A 12,431-nucleotide genomic window follows, 5' to 3' on the forward strand; every position below is an offset into this window, starting at 1 on the left:
GGGGGTTTTTGGATTTTCTCAGTCCCACCTGTATGGCAGCCATTTTCCTTATCCTTTCCTCCCTCTTCCTCCAGGAGGCTTTTTCAAAGGGTTTCTTTTTTAACTCAGCAACTGAATATCTTTATGACAATCTGTGTTTCCGGGTCTTCAAATTCCTAGTTTTCACTTTAAAAAACATCTTTATCCCTTTCATTGTGGAGATATAAGCAGAAAGACATGTCTCCACATCAGTAGGGGCTAAAGACTTAAAAAATATAACAAGAGGTGGGACACGCGATACTCGCAGGGGGGAAGTATTCCCCACAGCTCCCGGCCTGCAGAAGCGGCAGCAGGTGAGCCCATCCTTCTCCCTCCCCCTCCCCCCTCCCTCTCTCTACCCCCAGTGGTGGCGGTGAGGCCAGCCCAGCAACCTTTCTCCTTCCCCCCTCCCTCCCCTTACTTACTTACTTACTGCAGGTAAGCCTTCTTCCCTGCCCCTGCCTGGCCCCGATGGCGAGGCCAGTGCGGCTCCGAGTTGTCAGGTCCACAAACCCTTCCCCGCCCCCCCCCCACGGCAACGGCGGTGAGGCCTCAGCTCAGCCCGCCAAGCCTCAACCCTCCCCCAGCGGCGGCAAGGCCTGGCCAACCCGCCAAGCCTTCAACCTTCCCCTTTCAAGTGGCAACGGTGAGGCCTTGTCGGCCCGCCGAACTTTCTCCCTCCCTCCTCCCCTGGCGGCGGCGGCGAGGCTTCATCGGCCCATCAAGCTTTCTCCCCCCTCCCCCCCTCAGCTGCTGCGGCAGTGAGGTCTCGCCAGCCCACCAAGCTTTCTCCCCTCCCGCTCCCCGGCGGTGGTGGCGAGGCTAGAGCTCGGCTCGCCAAACTTTCTCCTTCCCCCCTGGGCGGCAACGAGGGATTTGCGGCTTACAGCCACTGGCTGGCCAAGCCTTCCCCCCCCTTCTCTGGTGGTGGCGGTGGCGAAGCTGTTTTACAGTTTACAGTTTTCAGATTTTTCTGCACACCTGGGCATTGCCGCACACAGGGGGCACCTTCACTATTAGATATATAGATTATAATAATGCTACAGTGATATTTAATTGCTACAATTATATATAATTGTTGATTAAAAATAAACTGGAAAAGCTATTCTGGTGGATAGAAGATGGCTGCTGCAGGGCACTGGGGCAAGCAAGTACAAGGAAACCTGCTGTGTCAAAGCTCTGTTGCTGCTGCCCTGTATTGGCAGCCACAGTGGCAATGGGGAAGCTATACAAGTCTATCCCCATGTGGAAGAACTCTTTAGTCACACATACCATTGCTTATCTCTTAGGATTTTGTTGCTTCTGCCATCCAGATATGCCGATGGTGTTGTTTGAAAATAGAACAGTGTGATGGCTTTAACAATGGGCAGTATGTGGCTCTTTAAAGTATATGTTGTTACATGGTCCATTTTGAAAAGTTGATACCAATAGGAAAAATGAGTATTTTGAATAATTTCCGTATCCATTTGGTTATTCCATTTAAGCATGCTATCATGAATTAACTCTCATTATCTTTACATCTGATGTTAATGTATTTGGAAGACAAATAGTATATCCAAGAGATTTTTGCACTGCTTGGCACACTTTTTTATATACCAAACAGTTATAACAAACATTTCGAAGGGTTCTGGTTTAGTAACTTTTGTACTGTGGGGAATTCCTATGGAACTCGAATGAAGCTGTTCAGTATTAAGTTTAAATCATTAGCTAACACAATTTGAGAAATGATCTTGCCAACAAAAATTTAAACGGTGTGACGTTACCTCTTCCAACCCCTACAGAAATTTTAAAATAGTTTGAACTGCTTGGAAAGTGGGAAATTTAATTACTGATTTATGTCTTTTCCAGGCCAATCATTCCTTTAAAATGAACTCTTTAGTATTTAGTATTTGAAGTATTGGGAAACCATCCAGAGTCCATTTATGGTTCTTTGGTCTTTTATCCAAACCTATAATTTTGGTTTATGTTGTTTCTTACTTTCAGAGATTCCTGTTGACAAAAAATTCCAGATATTTTGAGGAGCTGTATAGAGGAACTAAGAGCCTTATTATCAGCATATAATAGAACAGCAATCCAGTAGGATTCTCTTCTGCCTCCCTCCTCTACTAGGGCTCACCCTCAATATCATAATTTCCTTGCCGGTTCACCACAATAATTATATATCATCCTTATCATAACTCAAAGTGAACAATTGCCCACTGTTTTTGGCAGTGATGTCCTTGTTTTGATTGGACTGTGATCTGTTTCCACTGGACCTGCCTCACAGCAATAATTGCTGGTATTAAGCTATATAGCCTTCCACACTCTGGACAAAACTAACATCTACCTTCCTTCATGAAAGGAGCGCTGCTTGTCATCATCCTATGGATTAAGCCTTTCTCCTCAGCAGTTATCACATTTGTGAACATTCTATGGTATCACAAATTCAATGTAACTGGTATTAATGGGGAGGAACTAGCACAGAGATCCCCAACCTTTTACAGCCTGTGGTCACATTGGAATTATGACACAGAATGGTGGGTGCAACCACAAAATGGCTGCTGAAGGAGGTGGAACCAACCACAAATTGTCAAAGAGTGACATTATACATAGCTCTAATAGTAAATCTTCAACATTTCAGGTAGATGCTCTGCTTAACAGGGTGCCTTTTAAAATGAGCATAGTTTTATTTTTTTTCATATGCATAGCTTGCAGTGAAGACCTCTGTACTGTGGTGGTGGCTGCTGCCAAATCAGTGTTTTTTTAAAAAAATTGCACAGCCAATCAGAAGCCTTGCACGGCAAAAGCCCTATAGAAAAACACTTGGAAAGCACCAAGAAAGGTTTTGGTGGGTTCCATGGTGCCTACAGGCTCCACTTTGAGGATCTCTGGGCTAGGTGGTAATAGTGTCAGCTAGTTTTTAGATTATTTTATATTCTGGGCTAAATTAAAGGATATGTTTTGTTGTCTGATGAGGAGAATGTTCAGTATACTGCAGAACTGTATTTCATATTTGTTGCTTTCTGAATCATATTTATAATACATAGTCCTATTTAAATGCTTGCAGTTACTACTAGTACCCTTGCTATGGGTGTAAATTTGCCAGCACACCTTGTAGTTATAAAATCAACAATGCATTATGCTGGAGGAATGTTTCAGGAGTACAGTGAAACTGATATTTTACAAATGATTGGAAGAGCAGGGAGACCGCAAGTAAGTAAAATCTGTTTTTAAGGATTATTTTTTAAATGACAAATGTAAAAATTGCCATGTATATAAGGGCAGAAAAAATAGTTGAAAGTTCTGTAGTCATAGCTGTTTGTGAAGTTTTTATTTTCAGCAGAGCTATATCTGAATAATTAATACAGCCTTGTTTACTAGAAAGACTGTGGTTGATGCTACAGGCTTGAACTGCAAGCTGAATTACATTCTGAGTTATTTAACAGTTTTCTACCAAATATTTATATAAAAAGAGGAAAGTTCATATACAAAAACCAACCATCCATTCTACCATCAATTTATCTCCTGTGCCTATCCATTGGGCATATTTAGGAGCTGTCCTTGCTTTTCTCAAATATACTGGAATACCTAACTACTGTGAAAATATTCATACCTGTCTAAATGGGGTTCTGTGCCAGTTTTCACCTTGCAACAACAGTGTGAGATAAACAAACTATGTGAATGCCTAGTTTCCTTCATGTTCCAAGGTTTTATTGATAGTTACTGGTCTTCTGAACTCTTGATTTGTTCTTGTAAACTGAAATCCTGCATCGTTTGTGTGCTGAGTGCAGAATAATCCTTCTCTCATTTGCTGTGCTACCTTTGTGCCATGCACACAGTTGCACAGCAGCCAGGTCTTTCACTTCAAGCTCTCTCATGCTCAATATGGAGCACCCAGTGGTCTGCTGTTCCTTAGGCTGTTACTAACAGTGCTACTCTTGCTTATTCTAAAAGTAAGCAGCTTTCTATTGAATACCTAAAAGTGAACTGCAAGAAGTCTTTGGCAAAAAGCAGTAGTTCCCAACTTGGGGGCTGTGGAGTTATTGCAAGGGGTCCACAAATCTATACACACACTAAGCATTGTCATTTTGATCTTTTTGTCATTATGTATTTTATCAATCAGGAGCTGCGGTGGCTCAAGTGGTTAAGACGCTGAACTGCAGGCTGTGGAAGGTTGGTAGTTCAGCAGTTCGAGACCTGAGTGTGCCGCATGACGGAGTGCGCTCCCGTCTCTAGTTCCAGCTCCTGCCAACCTAGCAGTTCAAAAGCAAGAAATTGCAAGTAGATAAATAGGTACCACTTCAGTGGGAAGGTAACAGCGTTCCGTGCGCCTTGCTGTTTAGTCATGCCGGCCACATGACCATGGAAATGTATTCGGACAGTGCTGGCTCTTCGGCTTTGAAACGGAGATGAGCACTGCAACCCTAGAGTTGGATTCAACTGGCTTTCGAGCAAGGGAACCTTTACCTTTACCTTTTTATTTTATCAATCAATGGATAGTAATGGTATGACTACTATCTTGTTGGGGGTTTATATTTTATTATGTTGAAAAAAGGTGGCATAGATTTTAAAAAGGTGGGAACCACTGGTGTAAAGAAAATGGCCAGGGTGCACTCTACTATTCGTATACAGAGGGAGTAGGATTGCTGGTGATCAGCAATAGTATTCTGTGCATTATTCCTTGTGCATAAACTCAGATGGTGCTTCTGCCATATTGTCTCTTGAACTGATGCTAGTGGGCATTTGCAAAAGCAGTCTTTACCTTGTGATTACCCTGGATCTCTAAACCCCTTAGTTGGTGTAGGTATTAAAATTACTTGGCTATAGGATATGTGAAAGCTTATACACCATGCTAGATGACATTCCCATGCAGAAAAGGATAGGTAATCTCTTTCTCTCTTTCCTTGCTGTTTGTTCTACTCTTTTCTCCCTTTTCAGCTCTTACTTCTCTGAGATACATGATGCACAGTGTGGATCTGTACTGTGTACAGGCAATTGCAGGCTTCTTAGTACTGTAACATAATGTATTGTGTTGTAACATAGGTGACTTACTGGTGCCTGGTATTCCAGTTTCTGTCAGTAAACTTTTTTCTGATTAGTATACTTCATTCATACTTCTATTTTCCTTCCATGCCTGTTGTAGAGCTCCATTCCTTAATTTTAAATTTCCTGATGAATTGTGTATGTGTATATGTTGGCCTTTGGTTGGGCATTAAAATCTAAGCCCTGCAGCTCCTTTTGAAGAGGCATGGGAGATGGGAGAAAAGGGTTTCTCTCTTGTGCTTGGTTCCCTACAGTTAATTAGGATCCATGTAGAAAGTAGGTCTTATTCACACAGACATCTCTAGCATACACAAGTCTTCCTGAGCACATATGATCCTTGCAGTAAAAAAAAAGCATGAAATTGGTAGTTGATGTCACACACAGGGCTTTTTTCTGTTGTGATGTGCTGGAATGGTGTTTTGGAACCTCTTTGACTCCTCCTGCACTGGCACACTGATAGTTCCCCCCTCAACTTTGTCCTTTCAGTGGCCCTTCCGTCAGCTTCCCTGCGCCCGAGCTGTGTGTGTGTGCACGTGTGCCTGCAGGCAGGGCCCTCTTCCCAGCCAGGGATGGAAGGTGGGGAGAGCAGAAGGCTGCATGTGCTCACCCACCCTCGACTTTCTCCCCTCAGTAGCCCTTCCGTCAGCTTCCCTGTGCCAGAGGGTGTGTGTGTGTGCGTGAGTGAGTGCTTGCAGGCAGGGCCCTCTTCCCAGCTTGGAAGCGGGGATGCTGTTATGCAGGCATGATACTAAAATTTGTGGCTCATGTGGAACAAGCATGCCAAAAGACCAGTGTTGCAATAGCTCAGATTATTGGTACTCTTGAAGCAAGCAGTTATTGAGTTGTTGAACTCAAAAGTTTTTGAGTATCAGTGTGTAATTCTGATCAGGATTTGTAATGTTAAATTAATTACCTCTTAATCTCATCATGTCACTAAACAATGTCATTAATAACTTTTTTTTGTAACCCTTGAGGAGTTGAGGTTTTGGGTGGGAGTCATACCCTAGATGGTTTTTAAAGTGCCCCCCCCCACCGCAGGTGGTGTTTACTGTGTGATAATTTGTTTCCATTTGTGGGAGCAAGAGAATATAGCTTGGAAAAATAGTTCACCAAGAAAATTTTCAGGAAATAAATGACATGTGCCAGCAGCTCAAGGCTGCTTTTATTCTTGCCTGCTGCGCTCTCTCTCTCTCTCTCTCTCTCTCTCTCTCTCTCTGTATGTATAGTATATGATTGCACAGTGAGAAAGAAAAGGTAGCTTTAAGCTCATCACAAATAATTTGTTCTTTGCTGGGCATTGTGCTTAGTCCTTGAGGCCATATATAAAAAGCACGAAGCAGGTTTAGTAAAGTTTAATGGCATGTAGACTGAGGCATTTTCATTAGAATAACAACACACAGCAAAATACATCTAATAAACACATGCATAGTGTGAAAATAACCCTGACTTTCTGTAATTTGAGTGACCTCTTGATGACAGTAAATATATACTTATATGGCATGAAAAACTAACAAATGAAGCGAGGCTTTATGCCTTTTTGTTTCTGATTTTTTATCAATTGCAAAAGATGAAGTAAGTCTGTAGCACATGAAAATAATATTTTCAAAGAATCCCATGTTTTTCTCCTTCATTTCCCTCTTGAGAGTTCCAGCACCTTTCTCCAGAAAAAAAGCCCTAGCACACGTAGGTGTTTAGTTGGTTTTTTTTTGGGGGGGGGGGGATTGGCCAAGACTTGCTTCCCAGGTTATGACTAAAGCAGACCTCTCCCGTTGGTCATACCTAAAATAATAATGGAGAGGATTTGTGCACATTTGTATGGATGAGAAAATCACCACGTATGCTGGGTATGTGAACATGGCTCTTCATAAATGTGTATTTCTCACCAAGCAAACTTGTTAACCTCCCTATTCCTGACATTATGGTTTTTGAGAGGAATTTTGATGTGGAATAGTTCTGTGATTGAACATAATAATGATTAACATTCTGACATAATTTACAGTGCCATCCTTAGCAGTGTTACACTCTTCCAAGTCCATTGATGCCAACAGTCTTAGGATGTAACTCTGCTTAGGATGACACTGTTAGGGTTACCAAAAATAAATGTGTACATTTTAGCCACTTCCTGCTCTGTTTAAATTGTATGTCTGTATGTCTTTTTGCAGTTTGATACAACAGCAACAGCAGTTATCATGACCAGGCTAAACACAAGAGACAAGTATGTTCAGATGTTAAATGGGGCAGATACAATAGAAAGCAGGTAACCCATTTTTCTCCAAGCTTGGAAGTACTGTCTATAACATCTTCATTTATTTAGAAGGAAGCCTATGGGGAATGGCAAAAGGCAGAAAAGGGCAGAAAATCTTTATCTTCCCTGCATATAGGAGAATACTGATCAAGAGGAAAATGCATAATAGTGTTTTCCATTAATGTTTACTGTAATAATTTGACTAGAACCGAACCAAGCCTTGCTTGGAGTCCAGGAAATAGTAATATGTATTTCTAATTCCCATTCATTTCAGTTAAACTTATGCTTGTGTAATTGTGTATAGTACTGCAATATTTAATATGAAATAAGTAAATTAAAACAAAATGAAAAGGCAACTGGTATGATCTGGTATGCTTCCTTACTTTATCACCTATGAAGAGAGAATCATCATCTATATATCTGTTTCCTAAGTGTGCCCCCTATATTTACCAGAGAATGTAAAAATCATTTTGTATATTGAAAACATATGAGGCTAATACTGAAAATCTTGTAAATTACATCTGATCCTAGTTAGATTTTCTGTGAAAATCACTTCTTAATTGATAGCTCTAATTCTAAGCATATTTACTTAAAAGTATTTTGAGTAGGGTTTAATCCTAAATAATGGTGCCTTGGACTGTCGCATAACTATGCTTAGGTTTTGCATCTTATTTTTAGTATTTTGCATTAGTTACGTAGTTTATAAAAATGTGGGAATTTTCCAAACCCCAATTTGCAATAAAAAGTCATTATAGTATTAACTTTTGGTGACTGAACTCTTTATTCACTTTTGCTGGGAAACATGTTGTCATTCCTGGAACTGTATTGACATGTGCAGTTGTCTGCTGCTAGGAGAAATCTTTCATTCAGATGTGTGTATACTTCCAAACAGGTAAATTAACCATTCCTTAGGGAGGGGGAATAGGAAAGAGATCCTTGCTCACTACAGTAGACAGATAACCTAGTGCTGCATTAAGATATTTCTTGATATGATGTCTTGTATCCTTCCACTCTGCTCAGCCAAGTTTGGAACTTTCCTCCAGCTCAATAAACCTTCCTCTGACTGAAGAGACTGTTCCTTGGGCTGAGTTCAGAGTGCCTGAGCATAGTGGTAGGATACATGCCATTATTTTTTCTACAGTTTTTTAGAGCGAACAGTGACTATTGTTTTTTATAGCGTTCTCCCCAGTGCACTTCAGCTGCTCAGTCCTATTGACTGCATCTTGGCTTTCTCATGAGTCTGAGGAGTTGAGGTGCCTTGTAAGAATAAGATGTATAGTGATGGATAAAAGTTTTTTTAATTAACTTGCTATCTGTTTTTCTTAGCTTACACAAGCATCTTACTGAACACTTAAATGCTGAAATAGTGCTGTACACCATCACTGATGTGAACATAGCTTTAGAATGGATACGATCAACATTCCTCTACATAAGAGCTTTGAAGAATCCAGCTCACTATGGTTGGTTGCTCTTAAGTTTTCTGGACTCTAGCACGCAATTAAAATATGCTGTGATACAATTTAAATAAAGCAGTTACAATGGAGTAACTGCATCTTGGGAAATTATTTCTTAATAATAACAAACTACAAAAAAATATCAATGGTGTTTCCTTTTGCCTTGCATAGGTTTTCCTTTCCAGTAGTATTTATAGGCAAACCTTTTTCAGTTGTTATGCTAAAGTATGTGTGAAAATATGGCAGACATTTTCTGCTTTCACTTGTCCCTTCTGCAAGGTATAGTAATAGATAATGTATGCATCTCTGGCAGCATCATAAACTCTTTGTTGGAGCATGGTATGAATCTGAAAACTCATACCTGGTGTCTGTGTGCAGGTGTCAAGTGCTGTAACAGGGCTTCAACGCATTCAGAGGTTTTTTTATGACTACTCGCACTTGAAGCCTTTGTATTAGCACCTGTCTCATATGTCAGCTTTCTATTTTGCTTTTACTTTATTTCTTCTCTGTCCTTCCATTGTGAAGCCATAAAAGAAGAAAATTGACCTCTTGAAGAGGGCCTCTTTGAGTTCTTTCATCAAAGCAAACAGCTATAGGGGAATTGCCTGAAGATACCAGGAGCCATGGCTAGAACACCACCAGAGTAGATGGTAGAGGAGCATCAGGGAAATTCTGTAATGTGGTTGGAACAGCAGCACTCAGACCTCCCATTCCAGCTCTTAACAGCAGGGTCCTAAACCTGTTAACAGGAATAAGTTTTAAAAAAACAACCCTACTGTACAGTGCTTTGCAGTTACTCCATCCTAAGTCTATTGGTGTACTTTGGGTAATTCTGAACAGGTTTGCACTTGTACAGGATTGCACAGGTTGCAATTATACTTCTTAGGAAATCAGCCATACTGGAATCAGTAGGATGTATTACTGAGTGGACATCTTTAGAGACTAGCTGAAAATTTGTAGAAACGACTTGCCAAATATGCAATTCCTGAACTGTATATTGCAAAACAATCACATATTGCAGCCTCCTAGATGCTCAATTGGCCTGGGGCCAAGAAACAGGATTTTATCAAGTACTTGAGATCATGCTAGATGTTACCAGGGCTATTTTTGAGCAGGAACGCACAGGAACGGAGTTCCTGCTGGCTCCTGAGTTGGCCACGCCCAGCAGGAACTCATTAGCATAATAGGCCACACCCAACAGCAGGGACTCATTAGGATTGGCTACATTAGGGGTGTGTGGCCTAACATGCAAAGGAGTTCCTGCTACAAAAAAAGCCCTGGTTTGACCACAAACAAGGTAAACAGAATAAGAAGCAAAAGGTGGGTGTGGCTGGATGAGCACACTTCTGGTAACACAGGGGTGTGGCCTCATATGCTAATGATCTGTGCTGTCAGGGGTGTGGCCTCATATGTTAATACATTCCTGATGTTGGGTGTGGCCAATTATGCTAATGAGTTCCTGCTGGGCTTTTTCTACAAAAAGAGCTCTGGTGGACCTGTTGCATATGATCAGAACCTGAACTGAAAGCCAAGGGCGTAGACTTTCCAATTTCCCAGGGGGGGCTGGGGCTGGGGCCGGGCCAGAGGCATTGCTAAGTCATTAAAAGAACTGGGACCCAATGACATCCAGGGCCGGCTCATTCACTAGGCGAACTAGGCGATCGCCTAGAGCGGGCCAGCCCTTAGGGGCACCAAGCTGCACCCGCCCCGTACTCTGGGAGTTTCTTGATTATTTGTGTTTTTCATTCTTCCTAAAATGCATTTATTTTTGAAAATTGGTGGGGGGGGCGCCAGAAGGGATCCTCGCCTAGGGTGCAAAATAAGCTGGGGCCGGCCCTGATGACATCATAGGGAGGAGCTAGTGATATCACAGGCATGGTTACTATCTATGGAGGTGGACCCATGTGGGATTTAGGGATGGGCTCCCCAGAAATTTAGGGAGGCCTGGGAACCGCCCTAGCAATGTCCCTGGGCTGGGCTAACCCCAGGAACAGTTGCCTTCTTAGCACACTGCTTAAAAACTTAAAAAGCCCCCCCCCCCACACCCCACACTTAAATAAGAACATAATATCAGGCCATACCACATTGCAATAAAGCCCCTACAACTGTATACAGAAATACTGAGCTTCCCTACCATTTGCCACAACTAGCCCACCACACAACCAGGATCAAGACTCCTAAGTGGACCAACAGACAGGCATACACTCGTTTGAGAAACTGAGTATTACATTACAACACCTCTGGAACATTACAGATCAGTAGAGGCAGCACTGCACAGTGGTCAGAGTTGCAGATTGATGTGGGGAGACCCAGGTTTGTATTCTCACTCTGCTGGCTGAGTGACCCCGGGCCAAATCTCCCCTTCTCTACCTAACCTACCCCACAGGGTTGTTGTGAGGGTAACACACACACAATTTTTAAAAAGGTGTTCAAAAGTTGGAACTATTGGAAGGGGAAGGACTTGCCTGGGGCACCACTGGATCTAGGGCTGGTCCTGCATACATGCAGCTGGGATGAATCTGAATTAGCGTTACAGAGTGCTCAGGGGTAAAATCTGTAGGGGCTTGCTACATGTCCCCACCCCCTGGCCTCCTCTCAGGGCCGGCCCCAGTTTTTTAGCACACTAGGCTGCAACAAACTTTGCAACAAAATCTGAAACACTATGTACAACAAATACTTTTCAGCAAACTAAATCCTGGCTTGAGTCCAGTGGCACCTTTAAGATCAACAGATGAGCTTTTTTGTGCACAAACACTCTTCTTTAGATACAATGAAATATAGAGAGAGGGTGGGCAGTAACTTCACATACATGTATGTTAAAGAAGCTCATACTAGGGTTGCCAGGTACCTCCCGGCCACTGGCGGGGGATGCCAGATACAGACTGGGAGATGCCAGCGGGCTCTGTTTCAGGCCACCCGCCACAGCCTCCAACCCCTCAAAAAGTTCTCCTCTTCCCAGATCTATCATTGGAAGCATTAAATAAACAGAGAAGCCTTAAACCCATCACAACTAGGCTTGCTAATGCATGCATTCATTACAGATAACAACATAAGAGAAGCCATTGTTGGATCAGGCCAATGGCCCATCCAGTCCAACACTCACACAGTGGCCAAAAATACCAGGTGCCATCAGGAGGTCCAGCAGTGGGGCCAGGACACTAGAAGCCCTCCCACTGTGCCCCCCCCAAGCACCAAGAATACAGTGCATCACTTGCCCCAGACTGAGAGTTCCTATCTATAGCTTGTGGCTAATATCCACTGATAGATCTTTGCTCCATATGTTTATCTAATTCCCTCTTGAAGCCGTCCATGCTTGTAGCTGCCACCACCTCCTGTGGTAGTGAATTCCACGTGTTAATCACTCTTTGGGTGAAGTACTTCCTCGTCTGGTCTGCTACAAGTAGTATCATCCTTAATCACCAAGAGAAGTCCTATGTAGCTACAAGATCTAGAGAGCAGGCAAGGTCTCCTCCAAGCTTTAAACATCGAAGCTCCAGCAGACCCTCCAAAGATTTCTTCAAAGGAAGAAAACAAATGGAGCAAAATACCAATTACACAGTCTCAATAACATTAAAGCTAGCATTAATACTGATGCACTTTCTCCTTATTCTTTTCTTAGTTATATGATATGTAATTTGAACAAGGGATCAAGGTTGTTTCCTTGAACAAGGCATGATTTGGGCAATAGGATT

The 12,431-nt window shown here is 42.4% G+C and overlaps 1 protein-coding gene across 1 annotated transcript in view; it reads left to right on the top strand.

The window, feature by feature from the left end:
- The window catches only part of HFM1 (HFM1, ATP-dependent DNA helicase homolog), a 91,490-nt gene that overhangs the window by 40,746 nt on the left and 38,313 nt on the right, over nucleotides 1–12,431 (top strand). The window contains exons 14-16 of the mRNA XM_015420183.1: nucleotides 3,065–3,210; nucleotides 7,203–7,297; nucleotides 8,612–8,745. Of these exons, the coding sequence (XP_015275669.1) occupies nucleotides 3,065–3,210; nucleotides 7,203–7,297; nucleotides 8,612–8,745 (375 nt within the window). The remainder of the gene's footprint in view (nucleotides 1–3,064; nucleotides 3,211–7,202; nucleotides 7,298–8,611; nucleotides 8,746–12,431) is intronic.

The sequence above is a fragment of the Gekko japonicus genome, unplaced genomic scaffold, assembly GCF_001447785.1.
Source record: "Gekko japonicus isolate JY-2015 unplaced genomic scaffold, Gekko_japonicus_V1.1 scaffold134, whole genome shotgun sequence".
Classification (NCBI taxonomy): domain Eukaryota; kingdom Metazoa; phylum Chordata; class Lepidosauria; order Squamata; family Gekkonidae; genus Gekko; species Gekko japonicus.